Below are 22520 nucleotides of genomic sequence, written 5' to 3'. Positions count from 1 at the left end.
TGATGGACAATTTAGTGTTAACAGACACAGTGGCTGGTTAAAATTAGATGAAATTATCCCCATTTGAAACACAGGTTTCCTTTCATGTGGGAAATTTTGGTCATACATAAACAATAAAATAAAAAACATGCGCACATATATATATATATATATATATATATATATATATATGTGCGCTACCTGTAATGCTATTTTGTAATGCTATATATATATATATATATATATATATATATATAGCATTACAAAATAGCATTACAGGTAGCATTACAAAATAAATCATATATATATGATTTATTTTGTAATGCTACCTGTGCTTTGTTTTGAGATAAAACATCTTGATAATAGATTAAAGCGATTATCTTAAAACTTTTTAGAATTCTTCCTTTTACTGCCAATACAGGCAAGAAGCAGAAGAAGTCAAAATCAACACATTTAAAAAGTAAACACTATCGCCACCAAGTGGTCAATAGTGCACATAACAAAGGCAACCCCATCACTGACAGGAGATAGGACTCTACTTTTAGGGAAAATCTCAGCATTTGTTATTTATACCAAAGCTAAATGTATAATTTGCTGTTTGAATTCTTTAAATACTCTGTCATGACGTTTATCCAATGCAATTTTTAGCTTTAAAACTACAATTTAAACAAGTCAAAAATATTAAAACTACTCAACAGAAAATCAGAAAAACTATGAAAAGGGTTTCAGTCTTTGAGTACGCATCTTCTCTTTGTTCCATTAAAAGAAAAAAAACCTCTATTAAAAACAGTCATTTTAAGTACAGTTGTTTTAAAATTCATAATGAAGTAAGTGTTCTACACCAGAGCTTTTAAGGCTTGAATATCTGAATTATGTAAAACTATTCAGATACACAAATGTAACGATGAAACTTGTATGAGCTTTCTTTGCGGAGGTTGTAATGTACTCACTGTCAAATTTAAAAATATTCTTTTTCTAAGAAAAAGGTCCACATTTCTTGGACCTGCAAGTTTAAAAAAAGGGATTTTAATGTTAATATGAGCCAATGCTGCTAACCTACACAGACATCAACACATCCATAACTTTCTAAAGGTTTAATGTAAAAGACAAAACGATACAGGATTCAGTGACACAAGGGGGAAAAAATATTTGTCTTATTTGTCCTTCTCCTTCTGCTCCTTCTCCTTTTTGTCCTTTTCAGCCTTGGCCTCCTCAGCCTCATGCCTCTTGATGAGTTCCTCTACTTCTTTCTGTTTCAGCACCTTGATTTTCGTTTTTCCATCTTCCCGTGTCAAGGTGGCAATCTCCACTGAAAGAGTCAGCACGGTACAGTTTTGTGTTGGTTGAAGACTGATGTGTAAACTTCAACTAAAAAAATCAGTTTGTTGGAGCATAAAACTATTTTACAGATGCTTTTGTTTCAGATGAAACAATCAGTACATGCGAGAAAAACAGTTCTTTTGAACCTCACCTTTTTCTGCTGAGAGCTTGCTGACATCCATTGTTTTGTTGAGCACTTTTACGGCCAAAGCCAGAGCAGAGGACAGGGTCATCTCTCCCTCTTTGAAGTCCTGCTTCAACATGGACACGGCAGCCTGAAGCGAAGGAGTTGACATTATCAAATATCATGCAAGGGAAGAGTACAGTAAAGACGATATGATGCTTTTATTGCTTGGACTTTAAAATTCTGACTGAACACAACAATGAATTCTAGTATTTACTTGTAAAATATGTGCATCTATTAGATTAACAGTCCAGGATTCACAGTCAGTGCTATTACAACATCACTTTAGTTTCCCACTGCCTGGTTTATCTGTTGAGATGATCTTTCATTAGAGTTATTTCCAACTTACAGCGCTATTGTTGCCAATACAGGTCGCCTTCCAGCCTCCATAGTTGCCGCTGGGGTCGCTCTGGTACAGCTGGAAGCCATAGTGTTTGTCCCAGCCCATGTACAGCAGAGAAACACCAAACGGTCTCTTACCTGTCAAAACAAAAAGAAAAACAGGGGTTACAGAATACCAGAGTCTGTTTTTAACAAACACTAGTGGCTTTTTAAATTAACAACATCGCTGAACAACACCATAAATGGTAACAGTGACAGCCTGTTGACAACAAAAGGACATCTACCCACAGACTGTTGTATATCTTACCTCCAAACTGTGTGTAAGCTTGCTTTATGTCACAAAGAGCTGTGACCAGCTGCTCACATGGTATTGGCTCCTGGTACTGTAATAAATACCTGAGGAGAAGTAAATTGGTCAGTGGTCACAACAAACATTTTGGGAGGTTCTAATAAATCTCTAAATTCAGATAACCGTCCAACAGACAGGAAGCTGGGTTTAATTTCAGTACTGGCACATATATTTTAGGAATTTTATCTATAAAAGCTTTTCTGTAAAGCTGATTTTCCTCTGAGACTCACCTCTGTGCAATTAGCCGCAGCTCATTTGTCAGTACGTTAGCATCTGATGTGATCCCAGCAACACTGCAAGCCATGTCTCTGAGATGATGAACACAAACCAATTAACTTGAAAAATAAATTAAAACATCTTTATTCAAAGAAGTGGAACTCCCTTAAAACCCCTACAATGCATCTATAAAAAGGCTGTACTCCATGGATGAGTAAACATGCACAGAATATTCTTGAAAACTTACTGACACCCTTTTCAGAACAATCTGTCACTTTTACTCTCATAAAAGAAGGAATTACCACCCTAGATTTGAATACCTCTGGCCAGGGATGAGATGTCAAGATATTTCACTCTTTAGTTTTTATTGTTATAAGTTTGCTGAAGACTCCCATATGTACAGAGTACATGAGTACAGAGTCCTGGGAAAACAGGACTTAATTTCTTCCTGAAGCACAAACACAAGCCAAATTAATCAGTGTGGAATCAGTGCGGAGTACAATTGTGGCATACAGATGCAGATACAATGCCACAGCAAGGTTTCCTCTGAAGTGGAAATAGTTGTGGCTCATCGTTTGACATTTCTTCAACTCTCCATTCAAATTTGTGCATGTAGAGCCTTTTTGCACTGCATTATTTTTCATTCAGGACCCAGCATCCTGTTGGTCTTGTTGGTCTCATTGTTCGCTAGTTAATGCCACTTTTAAGTGAATTACTCAGTTTAGATTTTTTTCCCCAGGAACTTCATTAAAATGTTCAGGTACTCATACAAGCAACCACCAACACACCTCTGAGTGATACAGCAACGTTTGATACACTGCATGCAACTCCAGGTTGGGGATCACTTTCTAATCCACTCACTCGTTAAGCTTGTAGATCTTCTCAGAGAAGAAAACTTCATCCAGTAGTTTGTGGATGTTGCGTCTCTCTGCAGCTAACAGCACTCCATCATTTGCGAGAATCCCAAGACATGTTCCAGCGTGCCCGATTGCTTCCATTGCATACTCCACCTGATACAGGCGTCCTGTAAATTACAGACACAATGTTTAGATTCTTTGCAATCAATAAATACATAAAACTGAAAAATAGACTATTTGGAGAAGTAAAATTTAGTCAAAAATGTTTCACTGGTGAGACCTAGAGCAAGAAGTTGACTAACACCCAAACAAGGCAAGCAAAGGCTTAATTCAAACTCCTGTATTATGATCTTATGAAAGTGAATTACATTATAGTGTGGATCTGACCCTTTTTCGCTCGCCATTAGACTACAAAAAAGTTAGTTAGTCACACAGTTTCTATAAAAGTGTTTTGAGCTGCAGCACGTACTACTAATGTTTATTTCAGTGGGTAGAGTGAAGGTCAGCAGTTCGATCCTTGAAAATCATTTTAAGGAATTATACCTAACCCCACGCTGACACATATATGCTCTTTCAGGGTTTCCTTGAGCAGGCTGCCCACGTATGTCAATGGCCGCTTAAATATGTTTAATAACCCACTCATATATTTTTAATACTGATTAATAACAATATAAAGCTACATGCAGCTCTTTGATTCAGAGATTGTAGGAAAAAAGCACCACATAGTGTGAGTATGCATGTTTTCATATACAGTGTGTGTATATATACATGTATGTAAAATAACCAATATCTGAGTTTGAATGGGTGAATAAGAAGCACATTCCACGTTGCAGAACATTTACAATATTAAAAGGTGTTATACAAGAGTGGATCATTTACTATTTACTTGCAATAATGGTGAACTTGACATCTGTTGGAGGGCCATACAGGTGGTGATACATATTAAACATCAGCTAATTATACAAAAACGCAACACATAAGGGAGAGGATGGTGTGTACAACCATTAAATTTCTTGAGTCTATAAACAGAATGTAGCATTAAGGAGCAGGCAGGCAGGCAACATTATGGATAAGATGTGTGATATGGCAAAAGAGAAATAAGGATTCTTGTACAATGTAACAGTGCTGGCAAAATAAATACAGACATCTTGTATTTGATTATTTCACCCAATCTTTGGTTAATACATGACAGAAAAACACACTTACCCTCAGGAGAAAATATGGTTGTCCGGGAGTCATATCTGCGAGACTGGGCAACAGCAACAAACAGGGAACAGTTCATAAAACTTATCATAGACAAAACACAAATCTTAATAATTCTGGCGAATGGATAAATATAAAACAAATACCAACCATTTTCTCACGTCACTGGATAGATCCTGAAAATGTTTAAAAAGCAGCAGCTTAAACCAGGAGCGATCAGCACATACCAGGAACCAAACAATAAGAAGGAACACGCTTAATTATTTTCGTATTACTGACCGAAAACCACTGGTGTCATATTCAGACATCTCCTTTACTAAATGTTACACAAAAACTAACTGCAATGTGCATTCAAGGGCAAAGTGTTGGACAAAAGTTTGCCAATAAAAACTGACTTCGTTTTGATATTCAACTGATAGCTAGCTGTTGTGGCTAACTACTGCAGCAGAATGAATCTGCAATATCGCAGCGTGCTAGCTGACTAGCATGCTATAAAACTAGCTCTTGGCGAGTAAAGTCTTCATTCTGGAAAGTGACTAATTTAAATAAGGGTTAGGGTTGTAAAACTGTGTAAAAATAAAAGATACTTGAGAAAAAGGAGAAGTATTAATTTCTTATTACCTTAAGTTGAAGGGTCTAAGTTGGCGTACTTTGGCTCAGGCTGAGAGGTTCGCTTTCAGTTTGATGTTTCCTCACACACACCGGCGTCCAATAGAAGTTGCTCAGCAGCGCCACCTCTCAGCGGGAGGACTGATACTGTGTCCGTATGTAATATGGAGGTCTGCAGTACTACCAGAGGCTGTAGTTTCAGGGCCACAGTTTCAAGACCCTTACATGAAACATGATCTTGCCAGAATTGTTACGGATAGGGTAAAGTTACAGGGCAGGGAGTTATTACCTTACAGTACACTGTGTTAACTCTTTCTTACTTTTGTAATTCATACTCCTCCTAAGTACTGATCATGAAAAATGAGGGCCTTAAAAACTGTGGTCCTGAAAGTGCAGTGTCTGGTTCTGTAGAAACCCACTACTAGACAGGTTCATCTGTGAAATAGAGCGATTTTACATACAATACACGTGTTCTTAAGAGAACTACAATTACAAACCAACTAACATAAGCGCAAGATAAAATAAAACGTACCTTAGTGAGACAAGTCATAATTCTCAACAATGGTAAACAAGATTAAATTGAATGATTAACGGCCATTTTCAACAGATTTTTAAAAGTCAGTTCATTTTGTCAACACAGATTGGTCCTATTATAACCATCCTGATATGATCTACAATATTTTCATAATACACTCTTACCCAAAATAATAAGTGGTTCTTTTCTTACTTTATTCATTGGATAACATTTTCTATGTTTTCCCATTTATCTCATTCTATCCTTTTGGGGGCTAAGCAACTTGGCAAAGGGTGCGGAGACATTTAAATATCTACAAGCAGTGTACACCCTGTCTGGAAATGTGATCATCATGAACAAAATAACTGTTTGATTGATTCCAGCACTGACAGATTATAAGATAAAGAGAATTATCTTCAGGCATTGCATTGTTGTTTAGAAAAATAATTTCAAGCAATGTACATAGTAATTGTTTTACTATTACTATCAATTTTAATATTATTATTGCCTCTGCCATTGAACACTATAACAAGAGGTGTACAGAGACCGCCAAGATTTATTTTTTGATTTATTTTTTGTGATATTTATCACAAAAACGGTGGTATGGAGCACCGTTGCCTCACACCTATGTTTACTCCAGGTTCGAGCACCACCTGGGGCCCTTCTGTGTGGAGTTTGCATGTTCTCTCCGGGTACTCCGGCTTCCTCCCACCGACCAAAAACATGCATGTTAGGTTAATTGGCGGCTCTAAAATTGTCCTTAAGCATGAGCGTGATTTGTTTGTCTCGTGTGATGGACTGGCGACCTGTCCAGGGTGTACCCCGCCTCTCGCCCAATGACCGCAGGGATAAACTCCAGCACCCCCCGTGACCCGACGGATTCAGCGGTTATAGAAAATATATGGATGGTAATTTGGGGGATAAATACTGTAAATAAAGAGGAGCAATAAGTCTGCCTTTGTGAATCTTGTCTTGTTGTTCTTTTTTATGTTTTAAAGTCTTCTGTATTCTCCAATATACAGTGCAAAGTGTTCAGTAAAGAATATTATCATATAATCATATAACGCCTCAGCCATGATATTTGGCTCGGTAGTAGCCAGAAGAACGTATTCAAAACTGTACTAAAGTTTTTTTAAAAAAACCTTAACTTTCTTACCTCTTGAGAGGAAATTGTCATTTTCTATCTGGTACTGGGTAGATGTCGACAGCAGAAATATTCTTCCAGGCCTGGTAGGTCACGGTAAGGAGTAAACTAAAAAAATAATGTAAAAACAAACTGAAGAAGAAGAAGAAGGTTGAACGTGATTGGTTGATTGGGCAGCATGGCGTTTGAATGGGAACAGGAAGAGATTCGATAGTTAGCCGACCACCGAGGAGGTTATATCAGTGTAACGACGCTAGTTTCAATTACAGAGTTTTAAGAGCCTGTAAACGTAAAGTCTCCAGCTCCGAGTTACATTAAAGACATGCTTTTGAATTAAAAAAATCGTTCCGAAGAGGTGGGTGCTTGTTAATGTTTGTTTTAAATAATGCTAACGATGTTTATCTCAGGGCTAGCGCAGTGTCAGCAAACACACGCTAGCTTGCTACACGAATATATTCGGCTTGTGGCAATTGATTAATCTGACAAAACACGCGGCTTTGTAATTGTTTGACGTGCTTTTTTATATTGTTGTGTATATATTTGTTTTATTTTTTATAAAACACGATCGCTTCCCTTCACTGGCTAGGGAACACCGTGTCCTCTGAGTCCTTAGTCAGGTACAGTCTGAGCTATTTACTGTGGGCTGCTCAGGAAAGCGACATTTATAAGAGTACGGTCTTTAAAACGACACATTCATTTTCGCCAAAGCTACTTGTTTCTTTACTTCAACAAAGTTACCTTTAGCTCATAATAGCTTGCAGTACGACCTTTGAACTATTTTCCCCAGGTAACTGGAGATAAGTGAAACATTACTGTTTCACTTCTCTCTGTGTGTTTTAGGCATAAAGTCAGATTAAAGATGGAAACACATTAAATTTATTGTCACCATCACTTGTGTACATTACATCCCACTCAAAACATATATTTGGAAAGAGTACTAATTGCAAATAAGTCAATTTAGAGGATTCTGCATTTACTTTAAGTTCTTTCAGTTACTTTCTTCATTGCACAGTGAAGGAGAGAGCTTTCTGTATGCAGTATGATCACATTAGATAATCTAATAGTTCTGGACATATTACTGTATGACAAATTGTTGTGTACAATAAGACTGAAAATCGATCCTTTCTCAGAGAGATTTCAGTTTCCCGGAGGGAACCTACCAAAGGGATTAATAAAGTCATCTATCTTCTACACCTTTCAGCCTGTAGTAATTGCCAAAGTAATATCTACATTATTAGTTATTGCTAAGCAATATAAAAAGTGGAATGTTATTTGAGTGAAATGACTAATTTTCCACTGGAGAGAGATGCTTATCTGTTTTTATTGACCACACTGTTGTTGTTCATGCTGTCAGTCAGGTATCAGTCTAATGAGGGGGCATCTACGGCTGGCAGGATGCAGCAGAAAAGGAACATTCAGATCATCGAGTGGGAGGACCTCGATAAAAGGAAGTTTTACTCTTTCGGGCTGTTCATGACGATGACCATCCGAGCCACCGTCTACCCGGCCACACTGATCCGCACCCGGCTGCAGGTGCAAAGAGGAAAATCGCTCTACAGTGGCACCTTTGATGCCTTCTTCAAAATCCTGCGGACGGAGGGTGTGCGAGGCCTGTATCGTGGCTTCATGGTTAACACCTTCACACTCATCTCAGGCCAGGCATACATAACCACCTACGAGCTGGTGAGGAAATATGTTTCCCAGTATTCTGAGGACAATACAGTAAAGTCGCTCGTGGCGGGTGGCTCGGCTTCCCTGGTGGCTCAGAGCATCACCGTCCCCATAGATGTTGTGTCTCAGCAGCTGATGATGCAGGGACAAGGGCAGCACCTCACCCGCTTCCGGCTCAGTTCTAAAGCTGAGACTGGAAAGCAAAAAAAAGTAATCGGCCAGACCAGGAACATTATCGCTCAGATTTTTGCTGTAGATGGCTTCCGGGGCTTCTACAGGGGATACGTGGCCTCTTTACTCACTTATATACCAAACAGTGCAGTCTGGTGGCCTTTCTATCACTTCTATGCTGGTAAGCACCTGCAGCATGTTTTCAAATTAAATAAATCATTTTATTTAAATAATAAAAATCAAAGTCAACCCAGTGACTTGCCACTGCTTTTCTTACAGAAAAAAAACACACTACTGTGTGGACACATGGTGCTCTATTTCATCATATCTTATCAATGTCTTTCTGTATTCTCAGCGTTTTAACGCCTAATTAGTGTGAATAAATCCTTCCAGTCCTTGGAGTGTGGTTATAAACTATCTCTCTGTGTAATGGTCAACAGAGCAACTCTCCAACCTGGCTCCCAGTGACTGCCCTCACCTGATCCTTCAAGCCATGGCGGGACCTTTAGCTGCTGCTACTGCCTCTACTGTCACCAACCCAATGGATGTGGTCAGAGCCAGAGTACAGGTAGCAATCATTTATCATCCATCTGAAATTAAACTAAATGAATTACTTAGTGCACAGAACTTGCATGTAAGTCATAAAACCCAAAGCATAGAATAATGTGCATGAAAGAATCTGACAGGCAACTGCCCAGACCATCATGTTAAGCTGTATTTCTTTTAAATATGATACAAAATTATTAGAATTAATCAGGTTTATGTGTTCAAGGTTCTCTGAAGCAACAACTCTTATCTACCAGAAAAAAAGAAAAAGTAAAATATCTTTTCAGTCAAAGCAGCAATGTTTACGACTTTTTGATTGAGAATGACCAGTATTTGCATGTTGTAATGACAGAAGTTTGAATTTGTGTGGAAATTTACACATCATGCACAAGTAAAGATCTTTATAGTTCAACATATGATATATTACCCAGCCTTGAGCCAAGCTGTACTGCTATGTGTTTCCAAATGATAACACAACATCAACTGTGTGTTTTCAGGTGGAAGGAAGGACTTCAATCACTGAGACGTTCAGGCAGCTGATCAAAGAGGAGGGCTTCTGGGGATTGACCAAAGGACTGTCGGCACGCATCATTTCATCCACGCCTACTGCCATTGTCATGGTGGTTGGCTATGAAACACTGAAAAAAGTGAGTTTGCGCCCCGAGTTAGTGGATTCGAGGCACTGGTAAAAGAAACCTGGGCAGTCAGTTTGTGGAGTGTGTGCCATTTCTTTCGCCCTTATCCCTAACTTTGACCTGCTGTGAAAGCTCTGGACGGAAGACGGGTTTGTTTCAGTAATAAATCGTCGTGGGAACAACATGGAGTCAGCTACTTTTAAACACTAGAACTATGAGTTTAAGCCTATATTTCACCTTTCAGCTAATATGAACCAGTGATGAAAATCTACATTCGGGTGTAGTTTGTGTATGTTGCTGCTTAACGGGGTTGTAGTTGATTGGTGCAAAAACAAAGTGGTGAAGCAATGTTGTTTTAACAATAGCAGATGTAGACAAACTGCCGCACGCTAAGGTTTGTTTTATATATTTGTTCATCAGTCGGGCACCTTTGCACTGAGGAAAAGTGGAAGTGATTCTCTTGTTTGTGCGACTGCTCAGGTGGTCGGGCAGAGTTAAGAGATGTTTGATCAGGGTTTGGAGGAAAGCGGTTTTACTCTTATTGACACATTAATGTCGGCAGTAGACAAACCTGTTTTTTTTTCCGTTATGTTTTCCGCGCTGGCATTTTTATGGCCTTTTTTCCCTCTCAGTGTTGCCTTTATTGTGTGAAAACAAGACAAAAGAAATGAGCCAGAAGAAAGAATATTTAATGTTATCATTTTTACGATGATTTAAAGTAGCCCATTATGTTTTAAAAAACAATGTTTTGTTTTATCTTTCTGACTTATTAGTGTTGCAAAATATGTTGCAGTGATCATGCTGGCTAAAAATGGCTGATTTAGTGTGCTGGTAATGAACAAGAAGGTGGCTATGATTGAAATGTTTCCATTGAGAGGGGCTTCTTGTTTAAACCTGTACGGGGACTCCGACTGAAGAGCAACAAACGGAACTGTTTCCAGAAAATGTTTGAGTGCAATAATCTTTTATCCTTCTCAGTGATTGTGATTGAATACTTCTTGTCAGTTATGTGAATAACACGTGTTTAAAGAAGCTCGTGTATCCAATTTATTTTCGTCAGGTTTTTTGGATTATGACCACAAGTATTCAAACTTAAAAGTGTCGTGTAGCTCAGATTTTTCCTTTTATTTTGTGAAGATGAAAAAGTATTGTGACTCACTCAGTTTGTTGCTTTTGTATGAATGTTTTAAAGGCTTTATTGGGGAAGCTGATTGATTAAAGAAAACAAGACAAATTCTATTTTAAGTAGCCAGATGCTGAATTTGTAGACGTAATCGTATTTTTACATGACATTAGATGTTGTCACTTGTTTTAATACAGAAAAAGGGTGAAAGTAAAGGTCAGCTCTGGGTTGACTGGAGGCTAATTCCATTCAGATGAAGCCATAACTGCCCATGTTTTGATGTTAAATACAGGTTTTTCAGGCCTGGTGACCAGCGACATCTTGTGGGCTTCGGGGCAAGAGAAAACATTTTTCTGGGTTTTTTTTTTTACACGCACTCCAATCTTGAAATTTGAGTTTTCCTTGCACAACTGTCAGTATCACAAAAAGTGATTTTATTTTGTGAGTGACCAGTCCTATGTTGTAGTTCAGAACTGTTAGATGCAAAATACATGTGGTTTCATTAATGTTGTCTGTATGCATTTACCTATTTGGTCAATAAAACATCTGAGCTGCTAAACAAAATCAGTTTGTTTGTGTTTTTATCTCAATGTGGGGGACAAAACCTAATTGCACACCATCTTATGGGGATTTTCTGATAAAATTGCAGTCCTCACAGATAAGAAGGGATTTTGGGTGTTACGACTTGGTTTCAGGGTTAGATTTAGGGTTATTTAAGGCAGCTGACGCTAACAGACTCCATAAGCTTGCCAGGTAGGCTGGTTCTGTCCTGGGAGTAGAACTGGAGTCGTTAGTGGAGGTATCAGAGAGGAGGATGCTGAGGAAACTGCTTAGTATCAGGGATAACACCACATCCCCTGCAGCACCTTCAGATGTAGACTGAGAGCACCATAGAATGCCACAGGAGGTCTTTTCTACCTCTGGCCATCAAACTTTATAACTCCTCCTCTTTCTGCAGGATGGAAAACTGACATACCTGAATGAGAAGAGCAACACCAATATGATGTTCAGTATTACCTCTAACAATACTGGGTGACATAATGTTCATTCTCATGTGCACTTTAGGTCATGTCATTCCACGTATCGTGCAATAATACTCTCCATCATGTCCAATTGTACACTTTTTATTCTTAAACTGTGCAATATTTTAACTGTGTTTGCAATATTATTTCACTTTTCATTATTATTATTATTATTACTACCATGTACAATTGGTAGTACATTCATTATCTGGGGCAATACAACCTCTCAATAGCACTGCAGACATTACCGTCAGTGAAAATTGATATTATCTGCTTTACTTTGTATTCAAGGTATATATATTGCTTTTCTACTCATTACACATATTTTTATACATCATATATATGATGCTCTGCTGTATATTGTAATTGCAATTTTGGAGCTATCTGGCACAGGAATTTCTTTCGAGATTAAAATAGTTCTATCTTATCTTATCTTACGATGGTTAAGACAAGAGAATACACTGAATCAATGGAGAAGCTCTATGTACTTATAAAAACAAATATCTGTTTGTGTGCATGTAAAACTGCTGGGTTTTTCCAAAATTTGGGTGTGGTATTGAAACAGAATAGAAGAATCTGTAGTGGTGTATCAGAGGATATGCTTAGATTTATTTAGTTAATTATCAATAAATTGTACCATATATGATTACACATAGCAATGTAATATTGACAGATTCACCTTGTAAAATAAAATCGTTCTGTAAAACAGTTGAGGGACCTTTAAAAGTCTCTAATGTACAAACACAAAACAAGGCCAGACTTTATCAGCCCTAAAAAAGCATCCTATTTTAAATTGCACATGTAAAGTACAGTTAATATTTCTCTAATATTCCAAACTACAGAATCTTTACAAACTGCTTCGTCAGATTTAACAGCTTGTTTGTAGAGAAAGGGTTTCGTTTAATCTGGGATACACTGCAACGTTTAGAGAAACGTCAATGACATGCGTTCCAGTTTTGTCCTCAGGGAGTTCCTCTTGCAGATAAGGTTTGAGGGAAAATGTGATTCTTTTGCCGGAAAGCTAATGTGTTTCCTTGATGTTCTAATAACCGCAGGGTGTCTATTCATCTTATCGAATGCAACGTTCTGGCACCAAAGGTCGTATGTCATTATGTCGGTTGGATAACGAGATGAAAGCATTTAGTGCGGGAAGTCCACTTAGTTTAAACGCAGCATTTTCTTTGGATGGTTTTCTTTGGGTTTGCAGTGTTTTTGATAAAGGCAATTATGTCAATGTGAAATGTAACGATAAAAATTTTAGTTTTTAAAAAAATGGATTTATCTACAATTTATTATTGCACTTTAATAAGTTCTCGTTTCTTCATCATGAAGGTTTTCCTTCGCTGGAAACATTACTGCATTTTAAAGAAAGAAATTCTGCTTTTTCCAAGTTATTCAAGTTGGAATTAAAAAAACCAAGATGTCTCACTCAAGTTCTAAGAATTGAAATTTTCATGAAGTGGGCAACAGATGGCAGCAGACAGCACTGTTACAGCTCACGTTTCCCCTGTGGGCTTGTCTTCACATCATCAAACTGTTCCCTCCAAACACAAACTTTCCCTTTTGAAATAAAACCACTCGGAGACCAACGGACAAATCCAATGATGGATGAAACATGGATGGTGAGGATGGCAGAGGCTCTCTTTGAGCTGACAGTTCCTGTTGGGATGATAGAGTGCTCCTTGCTCTGCTCTATGCATTAATTATCAAGCTGTGACTGGAAGGCACTTTGTCAAAAAGATTGATGAGAGGCCGTCAGACAGAGAACAAATCTGACTTGGCCGGGGTTAGAGGAAGGGCCCCCTCATTCTCATGGGATGCATTGGTGGTAGTTGTGCGAGTAAGATTGGCACCGAAAGGATCAAAACAAGGATTGCATTGTAAAGGTTGTTTTGAGATTTGAAAAGCTGCAAAGGGCAAATGTGTTTTAGAATGCAGGCTCATCATTTATGTTGATGTCTCATCTTCAGTATGTACACTGAACCATTTTCTGACTGCCTTTATATCTATGTGATAATAAAAAGCTGGGGGACCAAATCAACAGTCCTGTATTCATGGAAAAATGTGTTCTAAAGTACAGCTGAGACCAACGTGAAGCTTTATTACACCAGGGAGGAGATGCAGAGTTCACAAAACACTTTTGTCTGACAGAGACCATAACTATGACTCGGGAGGCTGTATTCTTGATTTGTGCAGCTCACACTGCTGCAGTCCTTTAGCTGAACATTAGCATGCATCACAAAATAGATTTTTTTATCCCTCGTTTGTTCCAGTGGAAACACTAAGAAGGGATTTTGTTTTCCTATGAGAGAAGGAACTTGTAAACACACGATCAATGTGCGTAAGAACTTGAACGTTTTATCCATGTAGAAAATGTTTGATTTATTTGCCTGGAGTTGGCAAAATATCCATCAAGCAAGTAAAACAGATTTTGTCCCTCTTCTCTCCTCAGTGGAGGTGATAAAGCATCTTAAACAGAATTCAAAACTACTAAGAACTGATTTAGATAAAACTTTGTCAACACCACCATTCTGTTAATGCTGTGGAAAGTTTTAATCAGAACCAGGGTTTCATTCTTTCTTAATGTTCCTCTGTCACAGTTTTTGGAATTTAAAATTCAAAGCTGTCTGGATGTTGAGTTACAGTGATTTACAGTCCACAAAAAGATCTCTCTATGAGCAAGCTCTCAAGGAAGTGTGTGTGTGTGTGCTGAGAGGAAGCAGAGGTAGAGGAGGTTTGGTCTGCTGTATGGGATCATTACACACGAAGAGGAGAGAGGGAGGGAGGACCGAAGGGATGGACAGACGGAGAGAAAGAGCCTGAAGAAAGGCATCCAGGGAGACAGAGGACAGAAGGTGTTGGCCGACTCAGAATCAAAAACAACACAAGAAATATGGCGATTTTTACAGGCACCTGGAAAATGAAAAGCAGCGAGAATTTCGATGACTTGCTTAAAGCTTTGGGTGAGGACTTACTTTTTTTATTCTGTGAAGATTTGTTGTAGCAAGAGGAGTTTCCGGTGATGTTCTAGTGACTGAACACAAACTGAAAATGCCTGTCAGGTATGTGCTTTCTCTGCACTTGTTGTGACAATCATTCGAAGTATGCAGAATTTAGACCTAAATCAAGATTTCTTTTTTTAATCGCATGCATTAGATCTGCATTACATTTGAGCTACAAACTTGTACTTAAAGTGATAAAAATGCCCTTGAGATAATGTTCTGCATCTATCTTTAACTCAAAACTATAGGTTTGGTTACATTCAAATTGCTTCCTATTGGAGGGTATGTTGCAGGAGACAAATTAATCCCTGAAAGAATTTCAGGACGAGACAATGATCTCACCTTATTGTACTCTACAAGCACTAATGGAGCACATACTGCATAAAGGAGGGTTAATGTTTTTTCCACTCAGAATTAATCCCAATCAACAGGAGAGTCAAACAAAGCAAAAGCATCAACATTCCTCCCTCTCATCACTTTGTCACTGCTCCTTCCACAGCAACATCTGCTGATAACAATCTCCCGCAGCTGCTGTAGGATCCTTTTTTAAAATTTAAAAACAAACGTCTTTACACTGTACTTTCTTCGCCTGTCAACGTAAAGGTATCATCACAGTGGTATTAGTGTACCACTATGCTCTCCTCTGGTTAATGAGGCAAATTCCATGTTTGAAACAATAATTCTGATTATTCACCCCCTGGCGCCAGAGGCAGACAGAAAGAATGTAAGGTGACACCGTAAAATATGAAGAATGACACAAAGTGGTGACAGCTGGAACTGAAACTCCCTGTTTGAAACACGTGTGGTCTTGAGAATTCTATTTATCCTCCACACACTCATTGGCTCAAATCAATATATTAACTGTGGGCTCACAGGGAGCTTTGTGTGTACTTTCAGGTGTGAATGCCATGTTGAGGAAGATTGCAGTGGCAGCTGCATCCAAGCCTCATGTGGAGATAAAACAGAATGGCGAGCACTTCTACATCAAGACTTCCACCACAGTTCGCACAACCGAGATCAACTTCGTCATTGGTGAGGAGTTCAATGAGGAGACGGTGGATGGCAGAAAGTGTAAGGTAACTGAATTAACTGCTGATACTGGGATGTGCATAAATCTAAACTTTTATATATTGCTTCCCAGCAGCCAGACGTTCCTGCATTCTTTTAAAGTGGTCTTGAGCAATAGCTCTCTCGGCTTTCTGAAGGTCTTCCAAAGTTTTTCTTTGGACATTGGCTGCTTTTTGATGCATTTTCAGTCCACTCTTTATATCTGAACATTTTCAGAGGAATGTGAATGTTTTTCTGTTTAAGCCATTTAACCCTGACCTAAAAGCCTTTCAACCATTAAAAAGGCACCCGGCACAAGACATTGGGTTAGCATATTTGAAGAACACCAAAGATGATAGCAGAATTTTGCAGAAATAGAATAGCATTTTTTCCAAAGTGCTGTAAAAGTTGACATGGTTTGCAGCGTATCCTTAAAGATGTTAAAAGACTGGACAAGTGACGGGGTCAAGAGAAAAAGTGTCAGGCCTAAAAAACTATCTACAGCAGATAAACAGTATCTGAAAGTGATGTTGAGATATTGGAAAGAATCCATCAAAGAGCTCCCACAGGACACTGAGATGCATCTGGACCTTTGGACGGTCCATCTGCTGTTGACCAAAGCCTCATCAGAAATGGTCTCCATGGAAGGGTGGCTGTCAAAAAGCCATTCTTAAGGAAGGGAAACAGGGAGAAAAGGCTGAGCTATGCCAAATGATACAAGAACTGGACTGAAAATCAGTGTCAACAGGTTTTTATGGAGGGATGAATCCTCCCCAGAGCCTGGACCTCAACATTATTGAAGCAGTGTGGGATCATCTTAACAGAGAACAGAGCAAAAGGCAGCCAACATCCAAAGAAGAGCTTTGAAATATCCTTCAAGAAGCCTGGAGAACTATTCCTGAAGACTCCTTACAGAAATGATAGAAAGCGTGTCTAAGAGGGTTCAGACTGTGTTGAAGAAAAAAGGTGCTCACACCAAATATTGACATCAAAGCTCTTTTTTGTATTGTATTTTATGCATTTCAATAAACATCTGCTCCAATTTCCTGCAACATATAAAGAAATGAGGGGTGGCTCAATACTCACAGTACTGTATTAATCAGCACTTCTCACAGAATAGGAAGAATAGGAACATATGGACATGAATGAATAGGTAGCAGTTTAAATCAGCATCTGAATGAATCATCCTAAAATACAGTCCAAACTCTCAGATGCATAAAAACACTACACTGAAAAAAAAGACAAGAAATAAATATAAAAAAACTGCCCCATACTGGAATCAAAAACCCGATCACAGCTGGAAAAACCTTAAAACTATGTTGCTTTGAAAGTAGCTGTCAGTAAAAAAATTGGCTATAACTTTGTTTTAATGATGACATTCAGCTGAACCTATTATATAAATTTCTGAAACCTCATTAAAGTGTTGCTATTGTTTAGAGCTTGGCAGCATGGGAGACAGAAAACAAGATTTACTGCAAACAGACTCTGTTGAGTGGGAACGGCCCAAAGACCTTTTGGAGCAGAGAACTCAAAGAGGATGAACTCATATTGGTGAGTGCTTTATTCCTTTTTTCTTTTACGTTCACCGTAATTAGAAATATGGTGACAGATAAGAAACGGTGCTGCGTGCAGCTGTAGACTCCTAATCGCCAGTTGAGTGTTTGAAGCCAGATTCTCTTTGTTTGCTTTTATAAAACTGTGGTTCTCAAACACTCCGTTTGATGGATTTTCTACATAATGACCAAAGTCTCACATCAGATGTTTGGATGTTTTGCAAAGTGGGATGAAAAATGAGACTTGAAAAACACAGACTTATTCACACAGGCCATTAAGTGTTTCTACTTTTCTTTCCTGCCAATAAGCAAACAAAGGATTGGCTAGAGGGACAATTAACACAATGCGTCAAAAACAATTGCTGCTGAAGGGCAGCACCGAACATTGTGAAAGGGAAAGCTCAATATAATGAAAAATGCAATTCTGAGAATTTCCTGGCGACGGTTAGAAGAGAAAGCTTATTCTTCCCCCATATCTCTATCAGAGATACAGCTGTCAGCTGTTCAACAGTCTGAAAACAGACAACCCGAGTCTGGTTCTGTGGCAAAATCCACCTGCCAGCACTCCTAAACCTCGTAAATCACAAGATATGTCTTGTGAGTTTAGTCTGTATAAAAGTCAAAGGTTTGAACATTGCACACAAAGCTTTAATGAGGTGTTATGGGACAGACTTAGTCTTTTATGGGAATTGTGTCTTCCCTGAGTTTGTTGTTTGCCAAGACATAGCCTCACTAACTCCACAAAACTTTGATAATTAAAATAACTGCTGTGACTATCCAAGCAAGTATGAAAAAAAAGGGGGGGGGGGGGTGCACAAATGGGAATACTTTGAAATGTTCTCAGTGTGCTGTGACATATCTGTTTTTTTTTTAAGATCTTGGGAATAAACAGAAATGTTCTTTAACTTTTTGTGGAACGACAAACACACGTGTTGTATTGACTAAACAGAAATATGGTTGCAGAAGTGCTCCGAGTTCAGGTTAATTGATTCATTCTTGTTGGTTGTAAGTAAATCAAACAATTACAATAACTTGTTGAATGCACTTAAAAATAAAACATGACCACAGTTCTATGGTTTTCTGCTAGCATGAATCAATTCTGTTGCTTCAAATGAATATGTTTGGATTGGGTCAAGATATTCTTGCGTTAATTAAACTCATTAACTTGGGCTGACTCTTATATAATTGGGTTGGTTGAATTTATCCTACATTAGATGTTGAATGGGGTTTACCCATATCTGCCTTGACTGTCACAAGTGACAGGAACTACAAACTCATTCATGTCACAAGATTCTGTTTCAGTGAAGATTACGCTGACCCAACCCATTTATATTAAGTGGACACAACAGATGAATTTAAGCTGAAAGCAAGCCATATAACTGGGTGGAATTTTTCACCCGTTTTGTGTTCATTGAACAATCATTTTTTATTTTGAGTGCATTTTAAAGACCAACATGTTATCCAATGAGATACTTCATCCATTTATTATTTCCTTCTCTGGGTGAGAGTGAATATGTCTCTATTTATAAGATATTACAATCTGTGCATCATAAGATATTTCTATCTATATAACCACATATAGAGGTTTGCAGCAATACTTTTTTTTCTAAAGGGAAACCTATTAAATATATCAGTGGAATTCAATTTCACTGCCATATGTTTGTTGTATTCCACACAGCACCTTGAGGTCTTGCAGCCATCAGAAACACCTCTGCCTCCAGTTCCTGCCTTAAAATACAGTAAACATCTGGTCTGAGTTTACTGGCCAGATGGACAAAGTTTTGTCCAGTTTGGCTTTGATGGAGATCTCTCTTTACTGCGTGTGACTTGCCTCCGCAGAGCAGCAATCAGGAGAACATGTGGGAGGGGCTGTAATTTAAATTCATTGCAGGTTTTCAAATGGGAAATAAAGCTTTGAGTTTACCAAATCTGTTTTTGTTCAAGATGAGGGTGTGTGTGTGTCTGCTCATGTCGGGGTGATAGACTGTAATCTGAAAGGCATGTGGGAATGAATCATAGCAAAAAAACTTTACTTTCACAAGTTCCAATACAAGTGAGAAGGAAGAGGTCAAACTGATATCCTGCACCGCAGGTTGTTCAGATGTTCACATTTGGATGATCTGAGCTAATATGAATATAACACTTAATATTTTCTTCTTCAGCAGCTTATACTGCCTGAATGTTGAACAGTTTGCCAGTGTTATTCTGACCTAAAATAAAGGCGTGCAAACTGAATTTATACCAGTGCGTCAGCTTGCTCCATAAACAATCTACAGTAAAAGTTGAACATCAAATTAAAAAACCGAAAAGCTTCCACGACTCTTAATCTGTTTTCCAAGTAAACGTTCAGCTTCGTTCATAATTTCAGCTGTCATCTGAAAAACTAAAGAACTGACATAATGGATGCTGTGGTGTTCTTGTTAAAAGTTGATCAAATATCATGTTTAGTAAATTTACATTTTAAATATGTATTATGGCTCACAAAACAAGGATCAATGAAGGCCTCATTCAAACAAAACTAACCTGCAGTCACAGGCAGTTCCTTTGCACACAGATTTGTTAATGATCTCCTTATTTCTGCATGATGAACAGGAGTGGATAAGGACAAATGAAGAGAAACATAATGTTTGCAAGGCCCAGAAGCAAATGCACAATCATCAGGCAAAAAAAATTTGTTTTCAGCTGCATAAATTAAAACATTTTGCTTTTTTTTAGTGTTATAATCAAATCTCTTTAGATTTCAGACTGCTGGTCAGACTAAATGTGACATTTACAGAACAGTTGATCAGAGGCCTCATTTATGAAAATGAAATGGGAAGAACTAGGAAGACATTTTTAGATTGTATGCTTACAACTGATTAAAATATACAGACCCTCTCTTAGATTAAGGTTCACAGCAGTGGTCGTAGAAAATCGAAGGCAGACAGCATAAATATTTAGTGAAATTAATAGTTGTTTAACTATTAGAGAAAGAGATAGAGAAAGCTATCCATAACGCTTTGGTTCCATCATTAAGTTGTCTTTAATTGATAACTTTTGTCACGTTGTTCAATAAACTATTGAAAAAGTTTACCTAAAAACCAGCAGGAGCCAACAGTGACTTTAACAGACATTTAAACAGTTTGGCATTATCACTTTGAGACAAGACAACATTTCTGAATAGTTTACAACTGTGGCACAGCAAAATCTAGCCTTTCTACCTGTTGTAGTCTTCAGTATTGTTTAAATAATCTAAACTTAAACATCACAGGTTCAGTGGAGTAGTCCAACACTTTGTAACAATCTCCTGAGCCTCCATATTGCATTATATCACTCATGGTACACCTGCTTATATTACTAATACAGAAACTCTTGAGGCTGACAAGTAATGAGGAAATTAGTCTTAGACTGAAGAGCTGGATGGACAACAGCCAGCGTGTGTTGGTGATATATGATATGCTGTAAAACGGGTGGACTATAATGACCATTTGGGAGTCTGGGAATAAAAACAGCAAAATGATAATTACATGTCCTCCTGTGGGCTCTAATTGGCCTCATTGATCATGCTGTTGAGCAATGTCAATGGACCCTGGTGTTATGGAGTTGTCGCAGCTCAATTACTCACAGCTCCAGCCCGTTTCCCTCCTCCTGCCTGACATAACGATAATGTGTGGTGTTGCAGTAACCGTTCTTCCCCCATTATACCCCCTGGGACTCCCACAAATCTTCGGACTTGGTCACCCCCACCCCTTATTCAGTGTTCCACAATCTTTTTAATAGTAGCTACAAGAAATGTGGCCAAGACTGCGAACCTGGAAAGATTCAGACTTTCATCAAAAATAATAGAATAAATTCTCTTTTGCCACATAAAGCTAAATGTTTATATTGATTACGTCAGTTTCAGCATCTACCACCTTCATGAAGATGTGACCGGAGAAGGTTGAACAAATCATGGTGTGTAAAAGACGTAGAAAAATTCTTCATTTTTCTTTTTAATTTTTTTTCTTTTTTATGGAGTTCTGATGCTCTAAAGCAGTATTTCCCAACCTGAGGGTCACCAAACATTGCACAATCTCTGGAGAGGCTTTGACTTCACTGTAGTTGTCACGATAATATTTCTGGAGTGGGTAGCATTCGTTTGATTTAGTCATTTACAGTTCGGATGCTCACATCATTAGAACTGTTAGTCTGGATGGCTCTTAAGGGTGATGCATTTTGTTGTGATGATTAAGGGTAAAATAAGGGGTTACAGAATACCATCCAACTCTTTCTCTGCCCTTGCTTCCTGTTCATCTGTGCACTGCTATATCCAATAAAAGCAAAAACATATTCAGTACAAGACTGGGTCAATGAAGCATGGTAACGAGATACAACTGCTAATAAAGTTTTTTGTAATTCATTTCAGATCTTTGGTGCCGACGATGTGATCTGCACACGGATCTATGTACGGGAATAGCAGAGGTCCACATCCTAAATACAAACTTCCTGCAACAACCAACCTGCCGGTGTCTGCACTGTCAGCAACGGAAATCCAACTAACATCTCCATTTATCTATTCTGATAGCTACTGTATCGCATCTCTGTGCAACTCACAATTTCATTTAGAATTTTTTTGTAAATATCTTTTTTGTGGCATTTGAAGTAAACAAGTCATTTCTGTTTATAACAAAAACAAACAAAAAAAAAACAGCAGTAACACAATAAATGATGCAGGAATCAACGGACGGAGATCTTTCTGTTAAAATCTAAATAAAAATGTTGAAAGACTAAAAAACAAACGAACAGTAACAAGAAAAGAAAGTGGTCAGCTGAGTTTTCTGTCTACTCAAAGAAGATTTTAATGCCAAACACCATACTAACACTCATGTACAACATTGTAAAAGTCAAGAGAAGTAACACATTAAACAAGATACAAACAATGTCTGTATGTACAATCAACTCCCCCAGCGCTTCCTGTGTCATTCTATAATAAAACACAGTAAATATAAAAATAAAAACCCAACTATTGAACTGTTTGAAGATTGTCTGCAGCTGGTTATGTTACTGACCACTGC

At 38.1% G+C, this 22520-nt stretch overlaps 3 protein-coding genes across 6 annotated transcripts; 2 read left to right on the top strand and 1 right to left on the bottom strand.

Moving 5' to 3' along the window:
• Nucleotides 1–1058: 1058 nt before the first annotated feature.
• Nucleotides 1059–5150, bottom strand: LOC140301550 (proteasome subunit alpha type-4). The gene is made up of 9 exons (XM_072380059.1): nt 5072–5150; nt 4601–4626; nt 4454–4496; nt 3252–3414; nt 2405–2482; nt 2133–2221; nt 1833–1963; nt 1451–1574; nt 1059–1288 (listed from the first exon to the last, which is right to left on the bottom strand). The coding sequence occupies exons 2-9, from the start codon at nt 4601–4603 to the stop codon at nt 1134–1136; spliced, it is 786 nt and encodes a 261-aa protein (XP_072236160.1). The 5' UTR covers nt 4604–4626; nt 5072–5150; the 3' UTR covers nt 1059–1133.
• A 1743-nt stretch (nt 5151–6893) lies between these two features.
• slc25a44b (solute carrier family 25 member 44b) lies at nt 6894–11427 on the top strand. 4 transcript variants are annotated; one of them, XM_072380056.1, is made up of 4 exons: nt 6894–7072; nt 8076–8740; nt 9000–9127; nt 9603–11427. In XM_072380056.1, exons 2-4 carry the CDS (start codon nt 8113–8115, stop codon nt 9792–9794), a joined length of 948 nt encoding a protein of 315 aa, XP_072236157.1. In that variant the 5' UTR covers nt 6894–7072; nt 8076–8112; the 3' UTR covers nt 9795–11427. The 4 variants fall into 4 exon arrangements, with proteins under 4 accessions (XP_072236157.1, XP_072236156.1, XP_072236159.1 ...); XM_072380055.1 differs by having other exon boundaries at nt 8072–8740; XM_072380058.1 differs by lacking the exon at nt 6894–7072 and adding an exon at nt 7276–7334.
• Nucleotides 11428–14681: 3254 nt separating this feature from the next.
• LOC140301548 (cellular retinoic acid-binding protein 1) lies at nt 14682–22404 on the top strand. Its single transcript, XM_072380054.1, has 4 exons — nt 14682–14848; nt 15785–15963; nt 17372–17485; nt 21872–22404. Exons 1-4 carry the CDS (start codon nt 14779–14781, stop codon nt 21920–21922), a joined length of 414 nt encoding a protein of 137 aa, XP_072236155.1. The 5' UTR covers nt 14682–14778; the 3' UTR covers nt 21923–22404.
• The last annotated feature ends 116 nt before the right edge of the window (nt 22405–22520 follow it).

Source organism: Leuresthes tenuis, unplaced genomic scaffold, assembly GCF_036924035.1.
Source record: "Leuresthes tenuis unplaced genomic scaffold, fLeuTen1.0.hap1 SCAF_2, whole genome shotgun sequence".
Classification (NCBI taxonomy): Eukaryota; Metazoa; Chordata; class Actinopteri; order Atheriniformes; family Atherinopsidae; genus Leuresthes; species Leuresthes tenuis.
Note: the sequence above shows the minus strand (reverse complement) of the source record. Positions and strands in the feature narration are given on the sequence as shown.